The following is a 27,982-nucleotide window of genomic DNA, read 5'->3' as shown; positions in this document are numbered from 1 at the left end:
TTTTTCTAGGGTCTCAGCCACTGTTCCATAGTGACGGGCTTCCTTTGTTCCTCAGAGAGGAAGAGTGAGAACGCCGTGAGGCCAGCCAGACTCGGCAGGTAAAGGGGCTGCTGTGCCCAGCCTGGGACCTCTGAGAGGAGGCAGCCGACTCCGGCAGGTGTCCCCGACCTCCTCTTCTTGCCATGTCACACATGTGCTCACACACAATAAACACATGTAAATGAAAATTTAAAAACCAATTACAGTGTAAATGCCAAGCAGGAGGCTTGATAGTGCATAATTAAAAAAATTCTTTTACATTGTTTTATGCTTGTTGGAGACAGGCATGTTACCCCAGCTGGCATGAAACTTGCTATGTCGTCCAGATCGTCCTTGAACTTACATCCAAGTTCAGGGGTTAACGGTGTGTGCTGTCATGTTATTTTTAGTTTTTAATTATGTGTGAGTGTCTATGTCGGGGATACCACATCTGTGGGAGTACCTGCAGAGGGCAGAAGGGGCATCGGGTCCCCGGGACTGGAGGTCAGTGTGGTGGTCAGGTGGGTGCTGGGAACCAAACTCAGGGTCTCTGCAAGAGCCGCAGGTGCCCTTCACTGAGCCAGCCCCCAGTACTAACATTTTAAATCCGTGATTTGTTCCCATCGTACACCTGTAATCCCAGTGTGGAAGAGTGGAGCCAGGCAGACACCTGGAGCTCATCGGCCAGCCAGCCTAGAGAACTGATGAGAAGTGAGAGACCCTTCCTCAGAAACTAAAGCGTGGAAGGCTGGGGAAATGACCCAGAGGCCTTGCAGAGGATCCCAGTTCAACTCCCAGCTCTTACACTGGGCAGCTCACAACTGCCTGCAGCTCCAGGTCAAGGGTTTCTAAAGCCTCTGGCTTCACTATGTGTACCTCACGTGCCATCTCCCCATACAGACATGTGCACATAATTAAAAATAAATCCTTTTATTTTTAATAAAAATACCCTACCCAGACAAGGTGAAGAGTGAAAGAGAAAAGCACCCAGCATTCCTCTCTGGCTTCCATGGGAGATAGCGGACACACACACCACTCATGTACACACCACATATATACCACACACACACATACCACACACACACCAAACAACACCACACACCCAGCACACACACAGATACCACACACATAGATACCACATACACACCACACACAAACACATACACACACCACACGTATCTTCTGAGCCTCAATTTCTTCATTTGTAAGATGAGTTAATGACTCGCCCGTAATTTGTGAGAATTAGAGCATAATTGATGTTAAAGTATTTAGCAGTACAAATATTTGGTAAGGTGTTCAGTAGGCGGGAAGCTTATTTTCCTGGCTATTAATCTGTCTCCCTTCCTGCCTGGGGCAGCCCTCCTGTATGCCTGCTGCTGCAGTGTAATTACCCACGGTGCCACTCTCAGTTCTCAGGAGTATTCCAGTCTGGGCAGCGATTGTGTAGTCCTTAGTGAGAGCCCAGACGCGGTCGTAACTCTGAGTGAGTCTGAGAGGTGGACCTGAAGCTTCTGTCAGCCTCCCATCCCTCAGTTTGTCATGTGCTTTTTGTTCTTTTTGTTTTGCTTTTTTTCGCCCCTGTTTGGTTTTTCAAGACATGGTTTCTCTGTGTAACCCTGACTGTCCTGGAACTCGCTCTGTGGACCAGGCTGGTCTCGAACTCACAGAGCTCTGCCTGCCTCTGCCCCCCAAGTGCTGGGATTAAAGGCGTGCGCCAGGACCGCTCGGCATTATCACTTGCTTTCTAATTTTGGCACATGTCACCAAGTATAAGGAGCCCGATGGTGGGTACAGCAAAATGCAGAGATGTTCAGTAGCTATATTCTTTTCTTTTTAAGATTGACTTTATGTTTAAATTATGTGTGTGTGACTGTGTGTGGTTTATGTGTGAGTGCAGGTACCCGTGGAGGCTAGAGGGGTCAGATCCCCTGAAACTGGAGATATTTATGTGGGGTTGTGAGCTGCCTGCTATGGGTGTTGAGAACCAATTTCAGGTCCTTGGCAAGAGCAGTGCATGATCTTAACTTCTAAGCAGTCTTTCCAGCTCCTGTAGTGTGTGTGTGTGTATGTCTGTGTATACTTACAGGTGCATATAAGCATCACGGGGAGGTCTTCAGTCACGCCCCACCTTACCTTTTGAGACTGGGTCTCAGTTAATCTGATTCAGCTAGGCTGGTTGGCCAGTGGGCTCCAGGGACCGCTCGCACCAGCCCTCGGGTTACAGACACACACCACCCCATGTGGATGCTGGAATCTAAGCTCACGTCCTCATACTTCTGTGGCAGGCGCTTGTGTCAGCTGAGCCATTTCTCCAGCCCACACCCCCACCCCACCCCCAGCTGTCTTCTTGCGGACAGGCAGCTCTGCATCTTAGGAGGCTCGTGAGCAGTTCATTCTTTTCTGTGTTTCAGGAACCATTTGTAACCCTGGACCTCGGAAGTCTATGGCTAAGCTGCTTTATGTCCGCCTGGCGCTCTTCCTGCCAGAGATGGTCTGGGCTTCTCTGGGGGCCTTCTGGGTGGCAAAAGGTATCCAATGTGACAAGACAGTTGTGATTGGCATCATCACCACCGTCATTGTCAGGTGAGGTCTCCCTCCTCTTGGCTTCTCAGGTGTGTTTCCAAGCAGTATAACACCCTGATTTCCCGGGGACTTTCTAACACAGAGTGGGGGCTTTCTGAGTAATTAATGAAAACTTAAGGATGGCTTTTAGACCGTGAGAAACAACTCCTCTTCCAGCTTACATTTGTGAGTGTTCACTTTCTTCCCAACCTCACTTTTCTGCAAGGAAGAAGGAAGAGGGACTGGAGAGACAGCTCAGCCGTTACTAGTCCTTGCCATGCTATTGTGAGGACTGAAGCTCAATTCCTAGCATCCTTGCAAAAAACTAGGCCTCCCATGTTCACCTCTGGGGACAGGAGAATCCCTGGGGCTTCCAGCCTTCCAGCCTAGCCCAGAACGCATGAGCCTCAGGTTCAGAGGAAGAGATCCTCCTTAAAGGAAGAAGGTGGAAATTGATCATGGAGGATACCTTCTGTCATGCACTTACATATTCAACAGCCACTTGTTGACCGGCTGAAGACAGCGGCCAAGAGCGTTGAGTTCAGAGAAGCCCCAGCTACTTCTCAGCTCATATATACACAGATAAAATAAGTAAATAAATTCTTTAAGGGGGGGGCAGGTACTAGAGAGATGACCCAGTGGTTAAGAACACTTGCTGCTGTTGAGAAACCTGAGTTTGGTTCCCAGCACTCGCATCAAAAGGCTCACAGCTGCCTGTAATTCCAGCATCTAGGGATGTCCTCTTCTGGTTTCCAAGGCACCTGTGCCCACATGCAAATGCACACAGACACACACACACATGCATAATATAAATCTTACACAGAGAGAAGCCCACAGTCAAAGGAAAGGGTGGAGGTTAAAGGTGAGATGAAGGTTAAAAGTCAGGAGAACCAGTGCCAGGAATTGAGATGGTGTATAATAGTCTAATAAAGCTTGTTTGTTTGTTTGTTTGTTGAGACAGGGTTTCTCTGTGTGGCCCTGGCTGTCCTGGAACTCACTCTCTACACCAGGCTGGCTTCAACTCACTGAGATCTGTGAGTTCTCCTGCCTCTGCCTCCCAGACGCTGGGATCAAAGGTGTGCACCACCACCGTCTGGTGGTCTAATAAGGGCTAGAATGCAGTTTTCACATCTTCTTTACTTAAAAAAGTTTAATTTTTTACATTTGTTTATTTATGTGGGGAAGTATGGTTATATTCTATTGCACATGCGGAGGTCAGAGAGCAACTTGGTGGAAGTCAGTTCTCTCCTTCAGCCACGTGGGTCCCAGGTATTGAACTTGGGACATCAGGCTTGAGCAGCAGATGCCTGTACCCCCTGAGCCTTCTTATCAACAAGCTAAAGATCTTAACAGTAGTCTAGTTTTGTCCCTTTTTGTTATGAATAAAGAAGCGGAGGGCGGTGCTGGTGCTGCCATCTCTGAGGCAGGCAGGCAGACAGGCAGGGACGGCAGGCAGGCAGGCAGGCAGGCAGGCAGGCAGGGATGGCAGGCAGGCAGGCAGGCAGGCAGGCAGGCAGGCAGGTAGGTAGGCAGGCAGGCAGGCAGGGACGGCAGGCAGGCAGGCAGGGACGGCAGGCAGGCAGGCAGGGACGGCAGGCAGGCAGGCAGGGACGGCAGCATCTGCATTGCATCGTTGTAGTGGAGAGCACACAGGGCCTTGCACACTGTGGGTGGTGTAGAAACAGTTCAGGCTGAGGAAGTGGAGCAGTTAGTAAAGCCTGTCATGAGAGCAGTAGGAATTAGTTCAGATTCCTAGCACTTCGGGTGGTGGACATGGGCAGCCTAGCCCAGTCATTGGGCTGTATGCTCAATAAGAGCCCTGGGTTAGTAGGGACTGATCAAAGTTAACCACTGACCACTACACACACGCACATATCCACTACAGCACACACACAAATAGAAATAGTTAAATGTGGGCGGGGGACACTTACTGGAGTGTTCGATAATGTGGAAACTCTTCAGTTTTACTCCGAAGACCCTCAGGACATGGAGGGGAGCTGGATTATGGTCAGGGGCTCCTGGAGAACTAGTTCTAGTGGCGTCTGTGTCTGGGCTACAGTGCTGCCCCCCCCAGCCCTTTGTGTCCTTTCTGGGCTTTTCTCTCAGAGCTCTGGCCTTTGTGGGACGCTATGAGGAACTGTCTTTCTTTTTCTATATTTGTGTAGTTAGTCATATGTGGTGTATGACATGGCACATGTTGGAAGTTAGAGAATAGCCTGCAAGAATTGATTTTTTCCTTCTTCTACCATGTGTTCTCTGGAGATCAAATGCAGATTCCCCAGGCAGGTCCAAAAGCACCTTTACCTCCTGAGTCCTCTCTCTGAACCTCAGAGAACTTTCTAGAAGAAAACTGCTTGTCTCAGTGGGGTTCTCAGAGTTCTGTCTCTCCTTCGGCAGTATAGAAGCAGGCTTAGTTTGTGTGTTTGCAGGGGACTCGGGCCACCCCGCCTTCTCAGTCACCAAGAGCCTTTCCCATGCTTTACTTTTGCAGTTGGATTGTCATGGCTGCCACCATGGTCACCATCTTCTTTGTCTTTGATCCGCTGGGCGGTATGACATCTCCACATCCTCCGGGCTGCCCCGAGCACCTGGACAGTAACAACTCAAACCAGCTGTTGACTGGCCTGAAGACAGCGGCCAAAAGCGTGTGGGAGACCAGAGTGATGTTCTGTTGCTGCTGCGTGGTACAGGACGACAACGCGAGGGTCGCTTTTTCCAGCACGGCCGACCTTTTCTCCACCTACTTTTCTGTAAGCAGACGGGATCTGCCGTGGTCTCTTTCCGTGGGAAGCTGAGCACGCTGCACAAAGCCACGTGAGCGACTGTAATGTGGCTTTGAGGACCTGGACCCCTTGGGTATGGGGTTTGGGAGTACACTGCCTGGGCGGGCTTGGCAGGCGGCAGTTAACCGCAAGGATGGCCACGCCTTTTCTGCTGCCTCTTGTTTGTTTTGCTTTGTTGGGGCAGGGGTCTCCTGTAACCCAGGGTGACCTGGAACTGACTGTGGCCAAGGACGATCTGGAACTTCCGATCCTCCTTCAGCTCCTCTTCAGTGCTGGGTTACAGGCATGCTCCCCCACCCAGGTTTATTTGGTGCTAAGGGCTTCATGCATCTTGGCATGTGCTATACTATAGCTGAGCCCCAGCCCCAGCCATCGGCCCTTCTCTTGACAGCCAGGTGTGTCCTTTCATTGACACTAGTCCCTTACGGCCCAGCTTGTGCGTTGTTTTTTAAGGAACTAAGTCACACAACGTGTCCATTAGGAAAGAATTTGCTAGTTGTCTTCTTATGTCTCCTCCATCCGGCGCAGTCAGCAGGTAGACACGTACAGGCAGGGGAGTATCAGAAAGCAATTTCTCATTTCCACAAGATGGCTCAGCAGGTAAGGACAATTGCTGCTAAGATTGGTGACCTGAGTTCAGTCCCTAGACCCCACATTGTCCTCTGACCTCTGCACACACACGCAAACATACACAAAAATGTAGAAAGTAATTTAAATATTTGCCACCCCCTTCCGTGACTAGTGACGGAGGTGCCAAGGGAGTCGCTGTTCCAGGATGAGCTGCCCGAGGACTTGGACATGCTCATTTCTCTCGCCTCTCCATGTGTTTGTGTAATGATGTGTCGTAACTGTTGTTTTTGGTACTGAAACCAAGTAAGAGAGAAGATTCCTTTTGACATCCTGTGCGCCTTCCTGTCTCCTCTTGCTCTGACTTGTAACTGTTGAGAGGTAGCGTGGTGACATGGGACAGCACAAGAGGTGTGCCCTGTAAAGCTTTTTTTTTTTAAATTTGGCTTTATTTTTATTACTTGCATCTGTGTGAGCGTGTGCTGCGTGCGTGCAGGTACCCCACGGAGGGCAGAAGAGGGTATCGGCTCCCCAGGAGCTGGAGTTACATGGAGTTGTGAGACCACCTGACGGGGGTGCTGGGAACTGAACTGCCCTCTGCAAGAGCAACAAGCACTCTTACCCACTGAGCCATGCTACTAAATCTTACAGGAGTGGTTCAACCCAATCTCAAGATATCCAGAAGAGAAGGTACCTAGTCACTACCAGTCTCCTGTGGCTGTAGCTGAGACTGACCTTGAACTAATTATGTAGCTGAGGGGGGCCTTGAAATCCTGGACCTTCTGCCTCTGTCCCCTGGTGCGGAGATTACAGGTGTGCTCCACCAAGATAGTTTTTGTTTGTTGTTGTTGTTTTGAGACAAAATTTCTCTCTAGCCCTGGCTGTAGACCAAGCTGGCCTCAAACTCAAAGATCCGCCCGCCTCTACCTCCCCAGTGCTGGGATTAAAGGTGTGCACTGCTGCTTCCACCGCCAGCACCTGGTCCAAGACAGGTTTTCTGCAGGGATTGGAGGTGGAACCCAAGGCTTCACGCGTCCTTTGCCCATCAGAGGCCCAGTGGTCCTTCCTGTGGGCTAGAAGATCCTGCTACTGGTGGAAATTTCCTTTAGTCTATTTTGCTTTTAGTTCCATTTATTTTGTGTGAGTGGATACCTGTATGACATAGGTGGAGGCCCAAGGACAACATGCAGGAGTTGGTTCTCTCCAACTCTGTGTTCTGGGGATCAGACTCAGGTCGTCAGGCTTGACAGCAAGTGTCTTTACCCCCCTGGGCCATCATTCATCCTGTGGCCTGCCGATGCTTGCCCGCCTGCCCTCCCTCCCTCCTCCTCTTCCTCCTTCCCTCACGTTTTGACCTAAGGACTCATTGTAGAGCTCAGGCTGGTCTTGAACTTGTCATCCTCATGCCTCAGCCGTCCGGGACCTACAATTCTGGGCATGTGCCACCAAGCCCAGCTGAGAGAGGATTTCTAACTTCCAGATTTGTTTCCACGAGAAGTCTCACTGGTGTTTTACTAGTTTCTGATTTCATTCTTGGCACAGTGTACCCAGTAATCATATGTTCAACCTCATGAATGTGCCTCAGAGTATGTATCAATGCAAACTTCCCATCAGCTTAAGAGATGAGAAGGCCAGGCATGGTGGTGCACACCTCTGATCCTGTGCACGTCAGCATAAGCACGCCTGTGGTTAGGACGGAAGCTCACAGGCTAGCTAGCCCGGAGTACAGAGTTCAGCAAGTATAAACAGAGAGACCCTGCCTCAGGAGAGAACCAGCCTGGGACCGTCACTCATGTACTCTGACATGCGTGCACTTGCACACAGACACACATTTTTTTTAAACAGAAATAGTTATTAAGTCACTTAAAATCAAATTTTGATAAAATGATCAATCAAGCATATTTGTTTGAGGACAAGATAGGAAAAATGCTAAGCTCACATCTAGGAGGAATCCCGCAAAGGAAAATGCTCTTTAAAGGATCTTTAAGGGAATGGAGGGACGGCCCCGTGGTTAAAGCTCCTGCTCTTACAGAACACCTGGATTCAGTTCCAGCACTCACATTGGTTTAACTCACAAATGCCCGTGACTCCAGCTCCAGGGGCTCCCCCACACATGTGGTATGCATGGATGTGTGCATGCGTGTGCACGCGCGCGCACACACACACAGAAGTCCCTTTAAATACTCTCTAAGCTGGGTGTGGTGGCTCATGCTTATACTTGGGAAGTGGAGGCAGGAGGATCTGGAATCCCAGGTCATCTTTAACTACTTAGTGAGCTGGAGGCCATCCTAAGCTCCACGAGACTGTCTCAGACACATAGAAAATAATAAATACCTTTTTCTATGTAATGAGCCTGTGTGTGAACTCTGTTTAACTGAATGCTAAGAGGTTTCTGGACCATCTGATGGGTTTTTACGGCAGGCCATTGTGCTTTCCCACCCAGGACACAGACCTGGTGCCCAGTGATATTGCAGCAGGCTTCACCCTTCTCCACCAGCAACAGGACAATATCAGCAGCAGCCTGGAGCCTCAGGAGGTCGTCACCCACTTTCCAGGGCAGTCTCAGGTAATGACAACATCGCCAACATTCGTGCGTCTATGTAGACCTTCAGAGTTATACAGCTAAAGCTGGCCGTGGGACACCCAGGAGGAGGAAGCAGAAGAATTGTGAGTAGGAGGCTAGCCTGGGCTATGTAGGGAGCCCCAGGCTAGAAATAGACCCTGTGTAAGAGGAGAGAAGTTGAGGGAAGGGGAGGAATGATAGGAAGACAGGGACAGATGGGAGAAGGGAGAAGAGGCAGGAGAAGTAGCCAAGAACAGTTTCAGTAGCCTTTGGACCGAAACCCAACTTTCTCACCTAGATTCCAGGTACAGGAAGCCTACTTCCATCTTATTGTCTAGGTTGCGCTGTAGGGAAGTCAATATTTGGTCCTATGTTCTGGAAGAATTCCTTCTGGGATGGGGCCTGAGTCACCTCAGAGTGTTTTCTTCTCCAGGTTTAGGAAGCAGAAACAGCTCAAGCTTTGCTTGGTGAAATTTTTTCTGAAATGAATCTTTGTTTTCCAAAGATAAAGTCATGCCAGGCCTGGAAGTATATGCCTGCATTCCAGCAGTAGGGGGCAGAGGCAGGGGGATTGTGAGTTCCAGGCCCTCCCAGGCTACACAGTAGAAGGGACAACACTAATTTACTCATTCCCTCTCTCCTTCCTCCGTCTTCCTCTCTCTTCTCTCTCTTCCTCCCTCCCTTCTCGTATTGCTGGGTGTGGAACCCAGAGTCTTATAAATACTAGGCACATGTACCATTACTGAGCCGTGTTCCTAGATCCTCAAAAACAAGACAAAAAAAAAAAAACAAAAAACAGAAAAATAACACATAGAGTGTATGGCAGAGACACCGTAGACTGTGTGTCCCTCTGCCAGCAGTGACTGCACCCGTGTCACGGGGGTCGAAAGCCGTGGAGTCCTCCAGGCAGGAATCTGTGCCTTAGTTACTTTTCTGTTGCTGTGATGATACACTAGGACCAAGGTAACTTACGAAGGAAAGCATCTGTTGGGGGCTTACAGTTGTAGAGGTCTAGAGCTCATGACTGTCAGCAGCAGCAAGCAGGCGTGGTGCTGGAGTAGAAGCTGAGAGCTCACATCTTGAGACACAACTGTGAGACAAAGAAAAAGCTTCTGGGAATGGTGTCGGTCTTCTGAAACCTCAAAACCCTCCCCCAGTGGCGTGCCTCCTCCAGATGTTGAAATTGCCCATGTCCAGCGTGGAAAGCCATGAAGAATTCTAGGCAGGAACTTCTGGCAGGAGCCAGAAGACTGAGCAGGGACCCCTGCCTTCCTCCCTCGCCACAGTTCCGGTGGAGTCCACCGGTGGCTGTTGAGAAGCAGGTGGATCTGAGAGTTCCCAGCCAGCCAGAGATACATAGGGAGACCTTGTCTCAAGAAACAAGTGCTGGCTGTGGTGGCACATGCTTTCGATTCCAGCACTCAGGAGGTAGAAGCAGGTAGATCTCTGAGTTCTAAGCTAGCCTAGTCTACATAGCAAGGTCCAGGACAGGACAGCCAGGGTACACAGACCCTGTCTTCAAAACAAATACCAGTTTCCCCGTACAAAAGACTGGAGAGACAGCTCAGCTGTTAACTATATTTGCCACACAGCTGTGAGGGCTGGAGTTGGGGTCCTCAGAACCCATGTAAATGCTGGCTGGGTGTGCTGGCCCAACTGTAATTACAGCCTTGGAAGGTAAAGATGGGGGTGGGGTAGCCTTCAGGCACGCTGGCTAGGTCAAGTCTGGGTTTGAGGTAAAGACTCTGCCTTGGCAAATAAGGTGGGAGAATGAAGATTCTCGATGTGAGCCTTTGGTGTCCATATGCACACAGATGCACACACAGGTGCCCACACCCTGTGAACACGCATGCACGCAGGTACCCCACAAATACACATGGGGAGAAAAGGAATGTTCGAGAGTCAAGGAGGAAAAGCAGGAAGGGTTAGAAGGTGGAGCGCAAGACTAAGGTCTTGGTGTGAGGGTGGGGGTGACCCAGCAGGCTAAGCGGCTTGCTTCACAAGTGTGGGGACACCCCCCCCCATTCACATAATGGAGCACTTCTGTGATCCTGGGGCTCCTATAGCATGATGGGAGCTGGAGGTAGGGGACTCTTGGAGGCTGGAGGACCAGCCAGCTGGGTGGGTCCAGCAAACATGGTTCTAAAGGGTAGAAGGTGGAGACAGATACCCGAGGCTCGGGTTGTGGGACACGCAGATCTCCGGGTTCATCCCTTGCATGGATGCCACACACTAAAAGGCTTTTTCCCTCCTCTCCCCCAGGAAGCTGACTTGGATGCCGAAGTGGAGAACTGCCATCACTTCATGCCGTTTGCAGCCGCCGCCTACGGATGGCCCCTCTACATCTACAGAAACCCGTTCACCGGGCTCTGCAGGATTGGTGGTGACTGGTAGGTCAGCCTAGTGTGAGCTTCTCATGGAATTTCTCTCTAAGAGAAAGCATCCAAGAATAGAATGGAGTCTTAAGTCCTTTTCCTAGAATCTTTCTGGAGCTGTGACTGTGTCCTGAGATTTCATGCCTTAGCTCTAAGTTTTGAGGTCTCACTATGTTGGTCCTGACTAGCCTGAAAGAAACTCATCATATAGATGAGGCTGCCACCTCTGCCTCCCGAATGCCGGGATTAAAGGCGTGCGCCATGCCTGGCACTTGGAACTTCGGAAAAAGCTTACTGACCCTAGCTGCCCCAGAACAGCGCTCAGAACCACGTACAGATGTCGTCACCTTTATCTGCATGTTTCCAGCATTCATGGGATCGTCACTGTGTAAGGTCACTCTCAGCCTGTTAGCGGCTTCAGCAAATGGTTACCGCCACACACACATACCTATGTTATTCTGGGCCAGCGTGGAAGAGTGGAGCTATGCGGCCAGGCAGTGGTGGCGCATGCCATTAAACCCAGCACTTGGGAGGCAGAGGCTGGCAGAGCTCTCTGAGTTCAAGCCAGCCTGCTCTATAGAGTGAGGTTCAGGACAGCCAGGACTGTTACACAGATAAACCCTGTCTCAAAAACCAAACAGGAAAGAGAGTGGAGCTATGCATTTGGCTTAGGTTGTAGATGCTGATTACATGGGAAATACAAGCATACTGAAGCCGGTCCTCTCAAGAGCGGGTTAGACTTCAGCAGGTTGAGTGCTGGGTGGAAGGCATGTGCCACCATGCCTGCCTTTTCAGGGCATATTATTAACTTGATCACATGGTCTGGAAAATGTTCAATCTCTGAAGGCAGGAGGGATTTTGAGGAAACTATTATCACCCACTGTGGTTCTTGGGATTCAGACTCACGTCAGGCTTGGCGGCAGGGACCTTTCCCACTGGGCCAACATCTCATGCTTAATGGATAAAGGTCTGCTAGCAACTTGGCTGAATTTCCTCAGGACGTTCATTGTAGTAAAATTATAAAAATCAATACTCTAATTGGTTGCTAACTGACTGGTAACTTGAATACGCAATAATGTGTATGTGTGTAATATCTCACAGTGGTATATGTCCAAACATGTATGCATGTTCACATGCGTGTGTAGGGTTTGGAGACCAGAGGAGGATGTCTGTGTCCTGCTGTCCTTCTCTCCACTTTATTCTCTCAGGACAGGGTCTTTCCCTGAGTCTGGAGCTAAGCGGGTGGCTGGTAGTCCCAGCCATCCTCCTGACTCCACCCATCACCTCGCAGTGCTGGGTTCCAGGACTTTCACAGCCTCGTCTGGCACAGGACATGGGTTCTGTGGATTCGAACTCTGATCCTCTTGCACAGCCCGTGCTCTTTACCCACTAAACACCAGCCCTACTCTTTTCCTTGCTGCTTGAACCCAGGCCTTGCTCATGCTGGGAAAGCATCCTCACATTAAGCCGAGCCCTCAGCCACCAGGTCCAGATTTAGCATCCCTTTGTTCTTACTTCAGTCAATCATGACTAGAGTGGGTGGGAACTTGCTGTTTTTCTCAAATCACCATTTCTTCTGCTGTGCAGCAAGATCCTTGGTATCACTTCCAACACATGCTTCTTGCTTCATCCACAGCCATGGTTCATCACTGTCATTTCTATAATTAGTATTTAGTATTCACATGCCCCAGCCTGACTTTGCAGGCTGGTTCCTGTGTCCTTTTGATGGGTCCCTGTCACTTTCTGAGTACTTCCCTAGCTACCTGTTTTGTTTTTTGGTGATTTTGAGGCAGGATGTCATGTAGCCAAGGATACCCTTGGCCTCCTGATCCTCCTGCCACCACTTCCCAAGTGCTAGGATTATAGGCTCATGCCGCCACACATGGCCTCTTCCTGCATTTCTGATGGAAATATTTCAGGTTTTATTTATCATTAACATGCGCCTGAGATGTGTGTGGGTACGTGTATGCCACAGCAAACGACAGTGCTGTCTTCTGACCTCCTCCTGCCTCACCGTGGGCTCTGGGAGGGAACTCGTGTGAAATCACTCACCACGCACCTTTACCCACTGAGCCACCTTGGCTTTGATGGAAGGATCCTGATGAAAGGAGTTGAAATTGCATCCTTTGCTTGCCCTGGAGTGGTTTCTGCCCTTCACCCTGCAAGGTGGAGATGTTAATTAGAAACCGAGATCTAAGTGCTTGGCGTCCATCCCTCTGGGGCATTGCGGCCTGCAGGACTTCCTGGTCGACAGTTTGACAGTTCAAGAAAAAAACTTAAATTACATTTGTGTGTGTGTGTCCATGGATGTCAGAGCAGCGGGCAACTTGTAGGAGTTTATTCTCTCCGTCTGTCATGTAGATCTCATCCCAGGGATTGAACTCAGGTCATGAGACTTGGCAGCAGGTGCCTTTATCTGCTGAGCCATTTTCTTGACCCGACACAGAAATTTGGCATGACCTTTCCCATATCGTATCTGTCACTTTCACCCTCTGCGAGCCCTTGAACCCAGCCACAGGGCAGTTTGTTCTCATGCTTGATCCCCAGTGCTCCCGAAGTCACACAGGCAATCCTTGTGTCTTTCCTGGTCATGGGGCTTGAGAGGTGGCTCGGTCAGTGATGTGCATGCTGTTCAGGCAGGAGGCCTGGAGCTCAAAGCCCCTCATCCACATGAAAAAGCTTGTTCCGACTCTGCCTGTGTCCCCTGTGGTGGGGGTGAGGTAGAGAGACAGGAGGATCCCTGGGGCTTGCTGGCCTCCAGCCTAGCTTCAGTTCACTGAGAAGCCCTGTCTCAAAGGAATTAACACAGAATGAGAGAGTAGGAAATCCCATGACCTCCTCTGACCTCCATGGATGCATGGACATGCATATGTGCACACACCCGCACACACAGATGAATGAATGAATGCATGGTCGTGCACATGTGCACACACACAGAAATGAATGAATGCATGAATGAATGAATGAATGGGCCTGCACATGTGCACACACACAGAAATGAATGAATGTATGGTCGTGCACATGTGCACACACAGACACACAGAAATGAATGAATGCATGGACATGCACATGTGCGCACACACATAGAGACATGAAAGAAAAGAAGGAAAGAAGAGTCAGGAATGTAGCTCAGTGAAAAAGTGTTTTCCCCATGCGCAAGACCATGGATTCCATTCCCTGCGACTTGAGAAACTGTTCTTAGACTGTCTTAGAAGTGGTCAGCCCTCCCCCACCCTGAATTTTCTAGATAAATCCTAGAGGGGGATCACTGTGCTCTGGCTGGGGGCCCAGACTGCCAGTCAGCTCTTTGTCTTCCCTTCAGTTGCAGAAGCAGAGAGACGGAGTATGACGCAGTTGAAGGGGACCAGCACAACTGCCACTTTGCCTCCATCCTGAAGACGACCGGGCTGCAGTACAGGGACTTCATTCACATCAGCTTTCACGACAAGGTGCTGTCTCAGACGGGGTGTCCATATGTGGGTCCGAGAGTCCTCTGGGATCTAGTGGGAGGAGTGTGTGTGTGCACATGCATGCATGCGGGCGTATGGGTCCTGGGTGTTGAACTCAGGTTATCAGGCTTAGCAGTGAGTATCTCAGTCGCTGAACCATCTTGCATCCCCAGCCTCCTTTTTACTTTTTATTTCTAAATGTTCTAAGTTGCCTATATGCTGGCCCAGAGCTTAGCCTGTGACCCAAATAGGCCTTCAATTTGCTTTCCTTCAGCCTCAGCCTCAGCTTCTTAAACAGTTGGGATACAAGCCTGTACCACAAGGCCTGGAATGGAAGTCACACTCGAGTGTATGCGCACATGTGCACGCGCACACACACACACACACACACACACACACACACACACACACACACGCCCCTACCTGCCTACCACCTTCAAATCTGTGGTTAGCGTTGCTCAGCAGCTCTCCAACCTCTTCTCTACTCCAAAACCTGGTAGAGGGCAACTGTTTTCAGACTCTGTGACCCACAGAATCTCTTGGCAGAACTAAGTCTTCTACAGTCGGGCTAGTGAGATGACTCAGTGGGTAAAGGTGTCTGCCTCCAAGCCTGAGGACCTGAGTTCAATCTCTGGGACCCACACAATAGAAGGGGAACAAGCTCCCTCGGTTGTCTTCTAATTCCTTCACACATGCTGTGACACACATGCCCATGCGCGCGCACCCTCACATTATAAATGTAATTTAAAGAAAAAAAACCTGAAGTTGCCAGGTATGGTGGTGTGTACAACCCCAGCACTTGGGAGGCAGGAGGATAGAGAAACCAGGTCACAGACACGCAGGTTTCTTTGTTGGTGGTGGTGCTCTGTGACCCATGGGTCAGGCCTTGTGCTGGCTTCTTCTCTTCCAGGTCTATGAGCTGCCCTTCATAGTGGTTCTGGATCACAGAAAAGAGGCCGTGGTGGTTGCTGTGAGAGGAACCATGTCTCTCCAGGTAATGCCGCCGTGGTTGACAGGTTCAGATCTGGACACTGTTGGGGAGCAGAGAGTAAGCCACGGGTGGGTGCTGGGGCAGAGGAAATCTTCGATAGAAACAGAGAAAGCCACTGTGTGAGGTAACCAGGGGAAGCACTGGAGCCAGGAAGTGAGCGTGGGTTGTGGAACACCGACTTGATGAAACACGGGGAGGTGGTTCCCACTTAATGGCCAGCTGTTGGCAGCGGAGGTGCCAACACATTCCAACACAGTCTACAGGGACACCTGCTTGGTCGTCTCCTGCTGACCCTCTTTAGATGTGCCTAGATGAGCCCCAAGCCTGGGTAGCCCGCCCTCTAATTCCTGCACCAAGAGCCAGATGGAATGGTGGGGTCAGCCTTCCGTGAGAAGACACGCTGGGCCGTGTGGTGGGACACTCCTGTAATCCCTCCTCCGGAGGCTGAGGCAGAAGGATTCCAAGTTTGAGTCCTGCTTGGGCTACAGAGTAAGACTGAATTTTGAAGAAGTGGGAGGGGCAGCTTGGAGACGATTCCACCGTAAAGTGCGCTGAGGGGAACGGTGAGGATCTGCGTACGGTTCCTGGAACCCACGTAAAACCCAGGGGCGTTACCGCGTCTGTGGTCCCAGCTTTCCTGCAGCAGAATGGGAGATGAAAACAGGAGACTCTAGAATCCCAAGGGCCAGATAGCCTGGCGTCTACACCGGCTGACAAGGGACCCTACCTCAAGCCAGGTGGAGGTGAAGGCTGACACGGAGCGCGTCTCTGATCTGACCACACGTGCACCTGCGTTCATACACAAACGTGCACACGCACACATACACAACACACAAAGACTTAAAAAAAATAGTCACGTACTCTCAAGTTCCTTTGGGGGTTCTCTCAGGCCCTCCCTTCCTCCAGTCACCATGTGCTGCCTCTTCTGGGTGCAGCGAGCCCTTTGTCCACCTCCAGTCCTCTCCCGCCTCCACTTCTTGTCCCGCTCTCTTCCCTCTTTCAGCATCTGCTTTCTAGTTTCTTCTCTGCCACCCCCACTCTCACTTCCTGGTTCTCCTAGGCGCGCCCAGGAAGGACCAGTGTGACTGCTGAGTATGCAGAACAGGCCTAGAATCCAGACACTTTGAAGGCTGAAACAGAGAATATTAAATTTAGGGCCAGCCTGAGCAACTTAGACCCTATATCAAAATAAAACAGGGCTGAAGAGATGGCTCAGCCCTAGAGCACTGACTGCTCTTTCAGAGGATCTAAGTTCGATTCCCAGCATCTACATGGCAGCTCGCAATCATCTGTAACTCCATTTCCAGGGGATCAGGCGTGCATATGGTATACAGACACACAAGTAAACACATAAATAATAATAAAGAGGGCTGGGCTGGACATGCTAGTGCCACAACTTTAATTCTAGCCCTTGGGCTGCAGAGGCAGGCAGATCTCTGAGAGTTAGAGGCCAGCCTGGTCTACTGAGTGAGTTCTAGACCAGCCAAAGCTACATCGTGAGGCCTAGTCTAAGAAAAGATTCCTGGGCCAAGTCATGCAGCAAGGAGCACCTGCCTGGTATCTCCCTTTCAGACTCAGGGCAGAGCACCTAACATACCGTGTGGAAGGCGGGAGTTCAGTCCATTATCTATTATTAGTATTGCCCATTACTCCTTGCTCTCACAGCCTCAGGCTCTCTAACTAGGTCCTTTTCCAGCCCTTGTTTTGACCACTTGGTTCCCTGCACCGAAAGAAAGGTTTCCTGTCATCTTGGTCATCCTAGTCAATCCGTTTTCTTTCCTGTGTAGCCCCCAAGTGTCCCCAAGTGCTGGAACGAAAGCGTGCACCCAGCACAACCTGCTCCAGTCTCTCTATGCTGTGCACAGGCCTCAGCGTTTTCCTTCCTCCTCCAGAAACCTCCAGTGCACACGGCTTTCCTCCGAGAGCTCGTTCCCTGCCAGCCTGTTGGGTGCTCTGTGAGCTGTCCCAGTCTGTACACAGCACTAAGCGTGCCAGGTGTCCTCAGTGGGTCGCTTGTAGAAGTCAGCCAGGCATGCGGTACATGCCTACAGTCCCAGCATGGGAGACAGGCGTTCAAAGCCGGTCACCCAAAACAGCATGGAGCCCAGGGAGGATGGTTATTCTGCTTCCCTGCAGGTTCAGCCCGGCCACTCATCCTCTCCCGTATCAGCATCTTTGTTGTTTAGTGAGCCATTGTGTGTGTGTTCCAGGGCAGAAACAGGGCTTTGCTCAAACCCTAATCTGTGCTCTGGGCTGGGAAGATCAGTGTGCAAGACAAAGGTGTTTCTAGATGTCCCTTCTGTCACCGCCATTCCTGCCTCAGCTATTGTAAAGGCTGGACACATCTCTCTCAGCAGTCTGACCGCTCTGGGGTCCCTGTCCTCAGTCCCACGCATGCCACCTTCACCCGCCATGCAGCTTCACAGGCTGACATTGCTGTGCCCACATTCCCAGGATGTCCTGACTGACTTGTCTGCAGAGAGTGAGAACATCGAGCTGGAGGCAGAGCTGCAGGACTGTGTGGCCCACAAGGTATGTTTGTGTCGAGAGGGACACCTCAAAGAGATGGAGTAACGTGGCTGAAGCCAGAGGATAGACTGTCAGATCAACACATGAAGCAAGCTGTCTTTCCTTCCCTCTTTTTTTTTTCTTATGGTTTTTCAAGACAGGATTTCTCTGTGTAGCCCTGGTTGTCCTGGAACTCATTTTGTAGACCAGGCTGGCCTTGAACTCACAGAGATCCACCTTCCCCTGCCTCCCAAGTGTTGAGATTAAAAGCAAGTGCCACCACCACCCAGCCTCAGCCTCCTTTTTTTAGGCAAGAGTCCCATGTAGCCCAGGCTGGCCTATAGCTAACTTGTGTTCCTCTTGCATCCACTGTCTGAATATGAGGATTCCAGGTTAGGATGGAACCCAGAGTCTGATGCAGGCTGGACAAGCATCTAGAAACTGAACTGTAGCCCCAGTCACTTTTCCCCTCTAATTAAAGTCTGATATCTTCGTGGGAAAATGCTTGGTCCAGCCAGAGCAGCAGAGCAGGAGCTCCAGCCTTGTGGGCGGCACAGGCTGGATGGACAGCTCACTCCCACAAGTTCTCTGTGGATGTGGCCAGAGCCTAGTTCTGTTTCTCTCTTCCTTTTCTGTGGGGGTGAGTGGGGCAGAGTTCCTCTTGGAGGAGGAAACCCCCACCTCAGATGGATGTGTGCGTATGAAATGGTTTTTAAACATTGTAAAGTAAGTGTAATAACTCCAGACATGGAGAGTCTTGGGTAGAAGGACCATGAGTTAGTTTCAGGCTACACAGCAAGGTCCAGGCCATTGTGAGCTTTGGAACCTTCTCTCAACAAGCCAAAAAACATGATGGATGGGAAGACAGATGTGTGGATGGGTGGGTGGGTGGACAGGTAGATGGGTGGGTGAGTGATGGGTAGATGGAGGGATAGATGAACGGATGGATAGACGGGTAGATGGGTGGGTGAGTGGACGGGTAGATGGAGGGATAGATGAACGGATGGATAGATGGGTGGATGGGTGGGTGGGTGGACAGATAGATGGGTGGGTGAGTGATGGGTAGATGGAGGGATAGATGAACGGATGGATGGACGGGTAGATGGGTGGGTGAGTGGACGGGTAGATGGAGGGATAGATGAACGGATGGATAGATGGGTGGATGGGTGGGTGGGTGGACAGGTAGATGGGTGGGTGAGTGATGGGTAGATGGAGGGATAGATGAACGGATGGATGGACGGGTAGATGGGTGGGTGGGTGAGTGGGTGGACGGGTAGATGGGTGGGTGGGTGGATGGAGGGATAGATGAACGGATGGATGGACGGGTAGATGGGTGAGTGGGTGGACGGGTAGATGGAGGGATAGATGAATGGATGGATAGATCAGTGGTAGATGGATGGGTGGGTGAGTGGGTGGACGGGTAGATGGAGGGATAGATGAATGGATGGATAGATCAGTGGTAGATGGATATGTGGATGCTGGATGGGTGTATTACATTTATCATTTTAACCGTTTGTGATATTTCAGGTCATTGCCATCATGTGTTTGTACAATGTTGTGTGCCCATCTTTTCTGTCTATACCCTAATTTTTGATGAACCCTGATGTTGGCTCTAGGCTTACTAAATGCTAAGGGCCCCACTCCCAGCTCTGATATTCTACCCTCTCTCCTTATGAGGTTGCGTCTTCTGGTGTTCATCTTTGTGCGTGTGTGTTCCTATGTGTGTGCAGGTTCACGTACATGTGTGTATATGTGCATATGAAGGTCAGAGGTTGACGCTGGCTGTCTTTTCCAGTTGCTTCCCACCTTATATTTTGAGATAGGGTCTCCCTAAACCTAGATTGGGTGTTTAAATCCGTTCAGTTGAATGGGGCCAGGGGAATGGCTCAGCGGGTGAAGTGCTGGCCAGGCAGGTGTGAGGATCTAAATTTGGATCTCCAGCACTCATGTGTAAGAGTTGGGCATGGCAGTGTGCATCTGTCATGTCAGCACTGCCTGGCCAGCACAGTGTAAACAATAAGTGGGCACCTGCAGTCTCCACTCTGGGAAGATGGAGGCGGAAAATCCCCAGAAGCTCTAGAACCGACCAGCATAGACAAGAGGCTAACAACAAGAAACCGTCTGAAATGAAAGGCAAGGCCCAACACCGGGGGTGTCCTCAGACCTGCACTTGCCTGCTGTGACAAGTGTGAGTCCACACTCGTGTACATGAACACTAATGTACACACACGAGAGAAACGGGAGACGAGGGGAGGGGGTGGCCTTCTTCAGAGCTGTACCCACTAATGGAATTGTTATTTCAAACAATAATCATGTTAGCAACTGTTTATGATCACCAGATACTACTAGAACAGGGCCAGGGGTGTGGCCGAGTCAGTAGAGTGTTTGCTCAGCAGGTATGGAGCCCCGAGTTCAGTGCCCAGCATCACGTGAACTGGGTGTGGTGGTGCACACCTTCAGCACTCAGGGGGCAGCAGTAGGAGACTTGGAAGCTTAAGGCTTGGCAACATGTGAGTGAGTCTGAGGCTTGGACCACACAAACAGATCCCCTGTAAATAAATAAGAAAATCCTCCTTTTCTCCAGTCTGCCTATCTTTCATAACTCATTTCAGTCTTGCTGTAGTTCTCAAAATAGTGTCTTTTTAAATGGTATTTTTACTTCCCTGGGTGCACACGCACCTGCCTGTCTGTATGGGTGCCATACGTCTGCAGTGACCACTCAGGCCAGAAGGAGGCATCAGATGCCTGGCATTAGAGCTACAGGCAGGGGTGACTCACCTGGTCCAGGAGCTGGAAATCAGCAAATGCTCTTAACCCCTGAGCCACTTCTCTGGCCCCCAAAAGTAGTTTTTTATTCTTCCGTATCTTTGTTAACACTACCAGCCATATCCTGTTTGCTGTTAAACGGGCAACCAGACTTTAACAGAGCTCTCTGGAAACAGTTCTGTTTGGTTCTCGTGCACAACATCACCCTCATGTGGTGGGCATTCATTGCCGCATCTGCCTTTCCAACTAAGAGTTAGCTGCAAGGCTGGAGAGATGGCTCAGCCATTATAAACACTAGCTGCCCTTCCAGAGGACAAGGGTTCGACTCCCAGAACCCACATAGCAGCTCACAACTGTCTGTAACTCCAGTTTCAGAAAATTAAAAAGAAAGAAAGGAAAAAGAGTAAACCACAAAACCAGAGCTCCTGGCTCACTTTGGGGGTGTTCATTACCACATGACCTGTAAGTGTGCCCCACTCTAAATTGCTCTCTTCCCCTGTCAGCTGCAGCTCGCAGAGCGCAAAGCACTAATAAATAGCTTTCTCAAGGTCCTCTGCTTTCTTCGGTTTGTGATCTTTCAGTTTGAAGACACCACACCACAAAGTGCAAGGCCTGGCTGACTTACATATCAAATTGAGAGCCAGACTGGCAACTTTAAAACCATCTCAAAAAAAATAATACTTTTTAGACATATTTATGTGTGTGTGTGTCCATGTGCACATGCCCATGCAGACCAGAATTGGGCAACGGATCCCCTCAAGCTGGTGCCCGTGGGCTACCTAATGCGGGTGCGAGGAACTGAACTCTGGTCACTGATAGAAGCACTCTTCATCATTGGTCTATTTCTCCAGCCCATAAAAACAAGTTCTAAAGGCTCTGGTATAATTCAGTGGTAGATTGCTTGCCCAGCATACACTAGGGCCCCCAGCTTCAATCCCCAGTCCTTAGAGGATTCACGTCGTGTGTCGTGCAGCTACGGACTAACACACAGAACTACAGATGTGCCTGCTGCATCAATGGGTGTTCCTGGTGACACCCACTGGCTTAGATACATACCAGCGTCCACTTCCTGGCAGCCAGCCTCTGGGACACAGGCCCAGAGTGTATCAGTGAACCATAGGCCAAAGACCGCCTTCCGAGCCACGCTGACCTCACCCCATCTATTCCTCCAGGGAATTGCTCAGGCAGCCAGGTACATTTACCGCAGACTGGTCAACGATGGGATTCTGAGCCAAGCCTTCAGTGTTGCTCCGGTGAGATCGGTTCCTTCTTCTATTTTCTGTGACTGTCATGGTCCATCTGTTCTTCTGGGCCTCAACCCCCTCTGTCTTCTGTCCCCTAGGAGTACCGGCTCGTTCTGGTGGGGCACAGCCTAGGAGCCGGAGCTGCGGCCCTGTTAGCCATCATGCTCCGGAAGGCCTACCCACAAGTCCGTGCGTATGCCTTCTCGCCACCCAGGGGGCTCCTGAGGTAAGGTTTCACTCTGCAGGACGGGCAAGCAGGTGCTTTCATTCACGTGACTGAATTACCCCTCCTCCCCAGAAGTTTGTTGTGACACACTGTGTAGGGCTGACACGCGGCATCCCTGAAGCCTGGGATAGCCTCCTGCTGTCACTCCAGCACTGGAGAAGCTGTGGTGGGAGGCTTACATGGTGAAGGTTCTCTCCGGCCACATGGCAGGTTAGACCCCGAGCTGCCTGAAGCCCTGTATCAAAAGGGCAAAGAAAGACTATGGAGCTGAAGAAAGACTATGAAATTGAACACGGTGCTTCATGCCTATGATGCAGGCACTCGGAAGGCAGAGGCAAGAGAATTACAGTCCTTAGAGAAGCCCGGCCAAGAGCTCTAATTTCCTGCGTAGCCCAGGCTGGCCTGGAACTTGCTGTGGGGCTGAGGGGAGACATTGGACTGATCCTTGTGCCTCGGCCTCCATAGTGGCTGGGATTATAACCTGCTAAATGATAGATTTCTAAGGTTCCTTTTGTTGGTTTTTAAAGATCTTCTTGTCATTATGTGTGAGTGTACACGTGAGCAGGTACCTGCAGAGGAGAGGCATTGGGACACATACTTGTAGCAATTGTGAACTGTCTAACTGGAGACTGGGAACCAGGGTCCTCTGGGAGAGCTGCAGGTGCTTTTAACTAGTGAGGCATCTCTCCAGCCTCTAAAAGTTGGTTTTTAAAGACAACTTATTTTAGGACTAGAAAAGTAGTTTAATGGTACATCACTTGTCTACCGTCTACTTAAAGAAAATAAACTTCAAACTATACATGTGTCTGAGTCTACCGCGTCTGTGCAGCTGTCCGTGGGAGCCAGCAGAGGGCGTCCATTCTCCTCCGCCCGTGCCTAGAGTGCTTGTCCTCCACCACTGAGCTCGTTTCCGGCCTCAAATCTTTCCCTTTCCCGTTTTAACCTCATTTCTTTGCAGGAGCATGCATGTGTGTCTGTATGGGTGTGTTTATGCCATGGAGGCGCCCGCTGTCCTCTTCCACTGTCCGTGTCCCAGGGGTTGAACTCAGAGCATCAGGCTTGGCAGCAAGTGTTTTTACCTGCCGAGCCCTTTTGTAACAGAGAATCCCCACATACTCTGCCTGCCTTGTGAGCCTCCCCTGCTGCCTGCTTCTCCCCTGACCCCAGCTGTGAGCTTCTGATCCTTGGTAGCCCCCAGTGGTATATCACTGCCACCTGGCATCCATCATGTGTGTGGGCTTCACCTGAACCACATGCATTCTCTGGGGCTGAGCAAACAGGACGTTTATGAGCTGGACATGTTTTCCCGCTAGCTGAGCATGCTGACTGGGCACGTAAGCTTTGCCTTGATTATAAAAGAAATCCGTTCTACAGCAAAAAAGACTAAAACTAATTAAGGATTAAAACAATAAAAGGTAAAAACAGAACAGTGAAAAAAACCCCACTGTAGATCCATCAAAATATTTGAGAAATACAGCTGGGCAGTGGTGGTGCACATCTTTAATCCCAGCACTCAGGAGGCAGAGGTAGGTGGGTCTCTGAGTTCGAGGCCATCCTGGTCTACAGCACGAGTTCCAGGACAACTAGGGCTACATGGAAAAACCCTGTTTCAAAAAAAAAAAAAAAAGAAAAAGAAAAATTGAAAAATGCAGAAAACAGATCTTTTGTCTTGGTTTATGTGTTAGTTTTTGAAGGCAGGATTTCTCTGTGTAACAGTCCTAGCTGCCCTAGAACTAGCTCTTGTAGACCAGGCTAGTCTCAAACTTAAGAGATCCCCCTGCCTCTGTCTCCTAAATACTGGGATTAAAGGCATGTGCCGCCACTACCACCCAGCTTGATTTTTGTTTGTGAGACAGGGTCCCGTTACATAGCCTTTGCTTGAAGTTGAACTCAGACATCAACCTGCCTCTGCCTTCTCTGAGTGCTGGGATTAAAGATGTGCACCGTCACACCTGGTCACTAAGATTAGATCTGATTCAGAGGGCCTGGTTTTAGCACTCCACATACTTCCTGTTGGCCACGCTCACTGTCACCATCTCACCCCTAGTGTTGGCAGTAACAGCCATTTCCTTAGATGGACTTTCTCGGAGGGCAGGGAATAGAAAGTGGGCTTCCTTTCTTCCTGCACTGATTAGCTGAAAATAACGTAAAGAACTTGTCAGGTATCTGCTTGTGATGAGGTAAAGTTTGTGCCAGAAAAATAGGAGTGATGTAGAAATATTGTGGGTTTGCTTTTTGGTTTTGATGAGACAGTCTCACAGTGTAGCCTAGCCTGGCCTAGATCGCATGTAGCCCAGGCTAGCCTCAGGCTCTTGGTGATCTTCCTGCCTCAGTCTCCCAAGGGCTGAGACTATAGGTGTGTTCCAGAAGAGAACCCTGCTCAGTAGGAAAAATACACTATGAGCTTGATTTTAGGGACTGCTTTTATTATTTAACTTTTCTAATTTAGCACACAGGATATCAACATAGTTCCAGACAATTCTATAAAGCCAGTATTCATGCTATTTTCTGTTCTCATTCTCTCAGGAAAAAAAAAAAAAACTTTCACACCAGAAGTAGGAATTTCTTAGATGTCTTTCACCTTTATATTTTATTTACATATTTACTTTTTAGTGATTTCTAGATAGGGTCTTAACTGTGTCGCCCAGGCCAGTCCCAATTCTCAGTCCTTCTCCCTCTACTGCTTAAGTGCTAGATGGGAGTACAGGCTGGCTAGCCTTGAGTTCAGTCTAGCCCTGGTAGGTCCGTCTTCTTGCCTTACTCTCCGAGTGTCTGGAATCACAGGCCTGACCGCACTGGGCCAGCTTCTGTCCTGCAGATACACACTGCAGTGGCTAGCCCTTTACCTCTGCCTGCTCATATATTGCCAGGGCACCTCGGTAGATTGTGCCATTGGGGCCTTCTGGGTCACAGGGATCATTTGGTGATTTAGCTGTACTATGCCCTGGGGTCCCCATGTCCTGTTTCTCTGTTAGAAGATTGGAACGTGACACCAACATCTGCCCTGGCAGCTGTTTATTCTCTCTGAAGCCTGCAGCAACAGAACCTAGACTGACTTAGCCTGTCTCTCACTTGAATTTCCAGCAAATCCCTTTACGAACACTCCAAGGACTTCATCGTGTCACTTATCCTAGGAATGGATGTCATTCCCAGGTCAGTGTCCCTTAAGTGGCCCATGGGGTCGGGGTCGTTGGCAACACCGGGCACTGAGATTATTTTTTACCAACCAGGTTAAGCGTGACAAACATGGAGGACCTGAAGAGAAGGATCCTGCGAGTGATCGCTAACTGCAACAAGCCCAAGGTAAGCGCTCAGCCAGGGTTAGACGGAGGGTCCGCGTGGAGGCAGGCAGAGCGGCTCAGCAGTCTCTAGACCCAGCACACTGATGCTCGCGTCTCCTCCGTGTCTGGGATTCTGTGTGCAGGAGTCCCAGAGCGGCACTTAGGAAAGAAACCCTTGCCCATCTCCTCTGTGCTCTCAGTCACATGGTCCCAGGCTTCCAGTAAGGCCGACACATACGGACTCTTAAGAGGTTCTAGGGGGCTGGCAAGATGGCTCTGTGGGGAAAGGCGTTTGCTGCCAGACTGACCTGCATTCAGTCCTCATGGTGGAGGGGGGAAGGACCTCCCTGAAGTCCTCATCTCCACACGCATACAATTAGCTAAATAAATGTAATGGGGAAATTTTAATGGTAGAGACTTGAGAGTGTAGCTCAGTGGTAGAGCACTTCCCTAGCCTTCAGGAGGTTCTAGGTTCAAACCTACACACACAGGAAAAGAGAAAGTGTATTTGCTGATAGGAGCTGACAGCCATGAGGTGGTGTAATGATGTTGGCCTCTAACCCAGCTGCTGGGAGACTGAGGTAGGACTGCCAAATATCTGAGGCCAAGAGGAAAAGGAAGCCAAGGAGCGGGCAGGGGCTAGAGCCCAGCGGTAGAATAGCTGCCTAGCATGCTCGAGGCCCTAGTCGTTGCTTGCTATTGGGGTAAGTTTGAAAAAGGGAGGGCCAGCGAGACAGCGGGTTTGCATGTGGCACTAAGCCCAGTCGGAGTTCAGTCCCTGGAACCCAGGGGGTAGACAGCCAGCTCCTTTTGTCCTGTGACCCCCCCAAACACACACACACACACACACACACACACACACACACACACACACACGGCATGCCATCACAGGAACACACAAAATACGTAGGATTAAAAACAGTATTCTTAAAGAACAGGTATGTATCAACGGGAATCTTGACAATATTCAAAAAAGTATATGCTGAAGTGTGGTTTTATCTGGGTAATGGGACTCCAGGTGCTTTACCTTTTCAATTTTGTTGTTTACCAGAATTTTAATATTTGCTTTTTTTGTTTTTTGTTTTTTTGTTTGTTTGTTTTTGGCTTTTCAAGACAGGGTTTCTGTGTAGCTTTGGAGCCTGTCCTGAAACTAGCTCTTATAGACCTGGCTGGCCTTGGACTCAGAGATCCCCGTCTCTGCCTCCAGAGTGCTGGGATTAAAGGTGTGTGCCACCACTGCCTGGCCTAAAAATAACTTTCAAAATACACGTATGATTTGTTTTTTAACTATTGCTGCACATACGATGGGTTCTTGGCACAAGCCTCACTCATGACCTGTGGTTGTGGAAGGACAGGCTAAACCCTGAGGGCTGCCACCTAGCACAGGACCAATATTGCCCTTGGGTCTTACCTTTCAGTACAAGATCTTGTTGCACGGCTGTTGGTATGGACTGTTTGGAGGAAACCCTGATAACTCTCCAACTGAACTGGATGAGGCCAACCAGAGAGCCCTGACTCAGCCTCTTCTTGGGGAGCAGAGCCTGCTGACTCGATGCTCCCCAGGCTACAGCTCCAGCGACTCCCCACTGGATTCTCCTACCAAGTACCCACCTCTGTACCCACCTGGCAGGATCATCCACCTTGAAGAAGAGAGTGGTTCAGGGAGGTGAGTGGAGGGAGTCACATGGGTCTCCACGCTCATCTGCTGAGGGTGGCTAGAAGCCCGGCTCAAGGGCAGCATCACTAGCCCATGTTCTCTTTTGTTCAAGGTTTGGCTGTTGTTCTGCTGCCCGGTACAGGGCAAGGTGGGCACATGAAGCAGAATTTGGCAAGATCCTGATAGGCCCAAAGATGCTGACTGACCACCTGCCTAATATCGTCAATCAGGCGCTGGACAGAGTAGTCGCGGACAGAACAGCCTGTGTCTCCTGCCCGGGACAAGGTGGCCCTCCTGCAGCTGTGGCCTAACCCTGCTTGTGGACACTGCCCAGCACAATGGGCTTGCGCTCCCCCTCCTTTAGACTAACTGAATGTGAGTGGCTTCTGTGAGGCTGGTGTGGTGGGGCCCTGTAGAAAGGGCAACAGTATGACCATACAATTCAGAGAAACTTTTTTCTTAAGACAGGGTTTCTATGGAGCCCTGGCTGTTCTGGAATTCCATCTGGAAGACCAGGCCAGCCTCAAACTCAGAGATTCAACTGCCTGGGATTATAGGCACGAGCCGCCACCTCCAACCTATAAAACCATTTTTAACCACAGTATTACTAGGATCAGGAGTCGGGAACACGCAGAGGTGTTAGGACTTCTGGGACAGCTTGTGGAGCAAGCCTCCTTTAGCCACCTGAGAACTCCACATATGAAGACCCTTGGTGAATCTCTAGCACTTCAGCCCCTGCCAGGAACCCATCCCCCTGTTTGCAAGAGTCTGACTCTAAGACGACAGGTGTGCACTTTATCTTCTTCGCTGGTGTTGGTGCGGCACTAAGGGCAGCCGGAACGTCCTGAGCCCACTGTGGCTCCATTTGTACAACATGAAGTGATTGCTTAACTTTCACGTATGCTTAATTCTCACAGTATTCTAGCTCTGGAGCCAGGTGTTGGGCTCAGGAAGGATTTTTTAAAATAAAGTAATTGATACACCATCAGTGA

At 50.2% G+C, this 27,982-nt stretch overlaps 1 protein-coding gene across 3 annotated transcripts in view; it reads left to right on the top strand.

Annotated features, from left to right (window-relative positions):
• Positions 1-27,982, top strand: part of Daglb (diacylglycerol lipase beta) — a 35,847-nt gene extending 7,865 nt beyond the window's left edge. Inside the window, exons 3-15 of one of the 3 annotated variants that reach the window (XM_075973739.1) lie at positions 2,430-2,601; positions 5,072-5,330; positions 8,374-8,496; positions 10,756-10,883; positions 14,191-14,317; positions 15,228-15,311; positions 17,763-17,840; positions 21,755-21,835; positions 21,925-22,052; positions 25,137-25,205; positions 25,283-25,355; positions 26,752-26,999; positions 27,103-27,982. In XM_075973739.1, the coding sequence (XP_075829854.1) occupies positions 2,430-2,601; positions 5,072-5,330; positions 8,374-8,496; positions 10,756-10,883; positions 14,191-14,317; positions 15,228-15,311; positions 17,763-17,840; positions 21,755-21,835; positions 21,925-22,052; positions 25,137-25,205; positions 25,283-25,355; positions 26,752-26,999; positions 27,103-27,301 (1,769 nt within the window). In that variant the 3' untranslated portion in view covers positions 27,302-27,982. The remainder of the gene's footprint in view (positions 1-2,429; positions 2,602-5,071; positions 5,331-8,373; positions 8,497-10,755; positions 10,884-14,190; positions 14,318-15,227; positions 15,312-17,762; positions 17,841-21,754; positions 21,836-21,924; positions 22,053-25,136; positions 25,206-25,282; positions 25,356-26,751; positions 27,000-27,102) is intronic. The other 2 variants (XM_075973747.1, XM_075973756.1) reach the window with 2 other exon arrangements.

Source organism: Microtus pennsylvanicus, chromosome 1 (genome assembly GCF_037038515.1).
Source record: "Microtus pennsylvanicus isolate mMicPen1 chromosome 1, mMicPen1.hap1, whole genome shotgun sequence".
Taxonomy (NCBI): domain Eukaryota; kingdom Metazoa; phylum Chordata; class Mammalia; order Rodentia; family Cricetidae; genus Microtus; species Microtus pennsylvanicus.
Note: the sequence above shows the minus strand (reverse complement) of the source record. Positions and strands in the feature narration are given on the sequence as shown.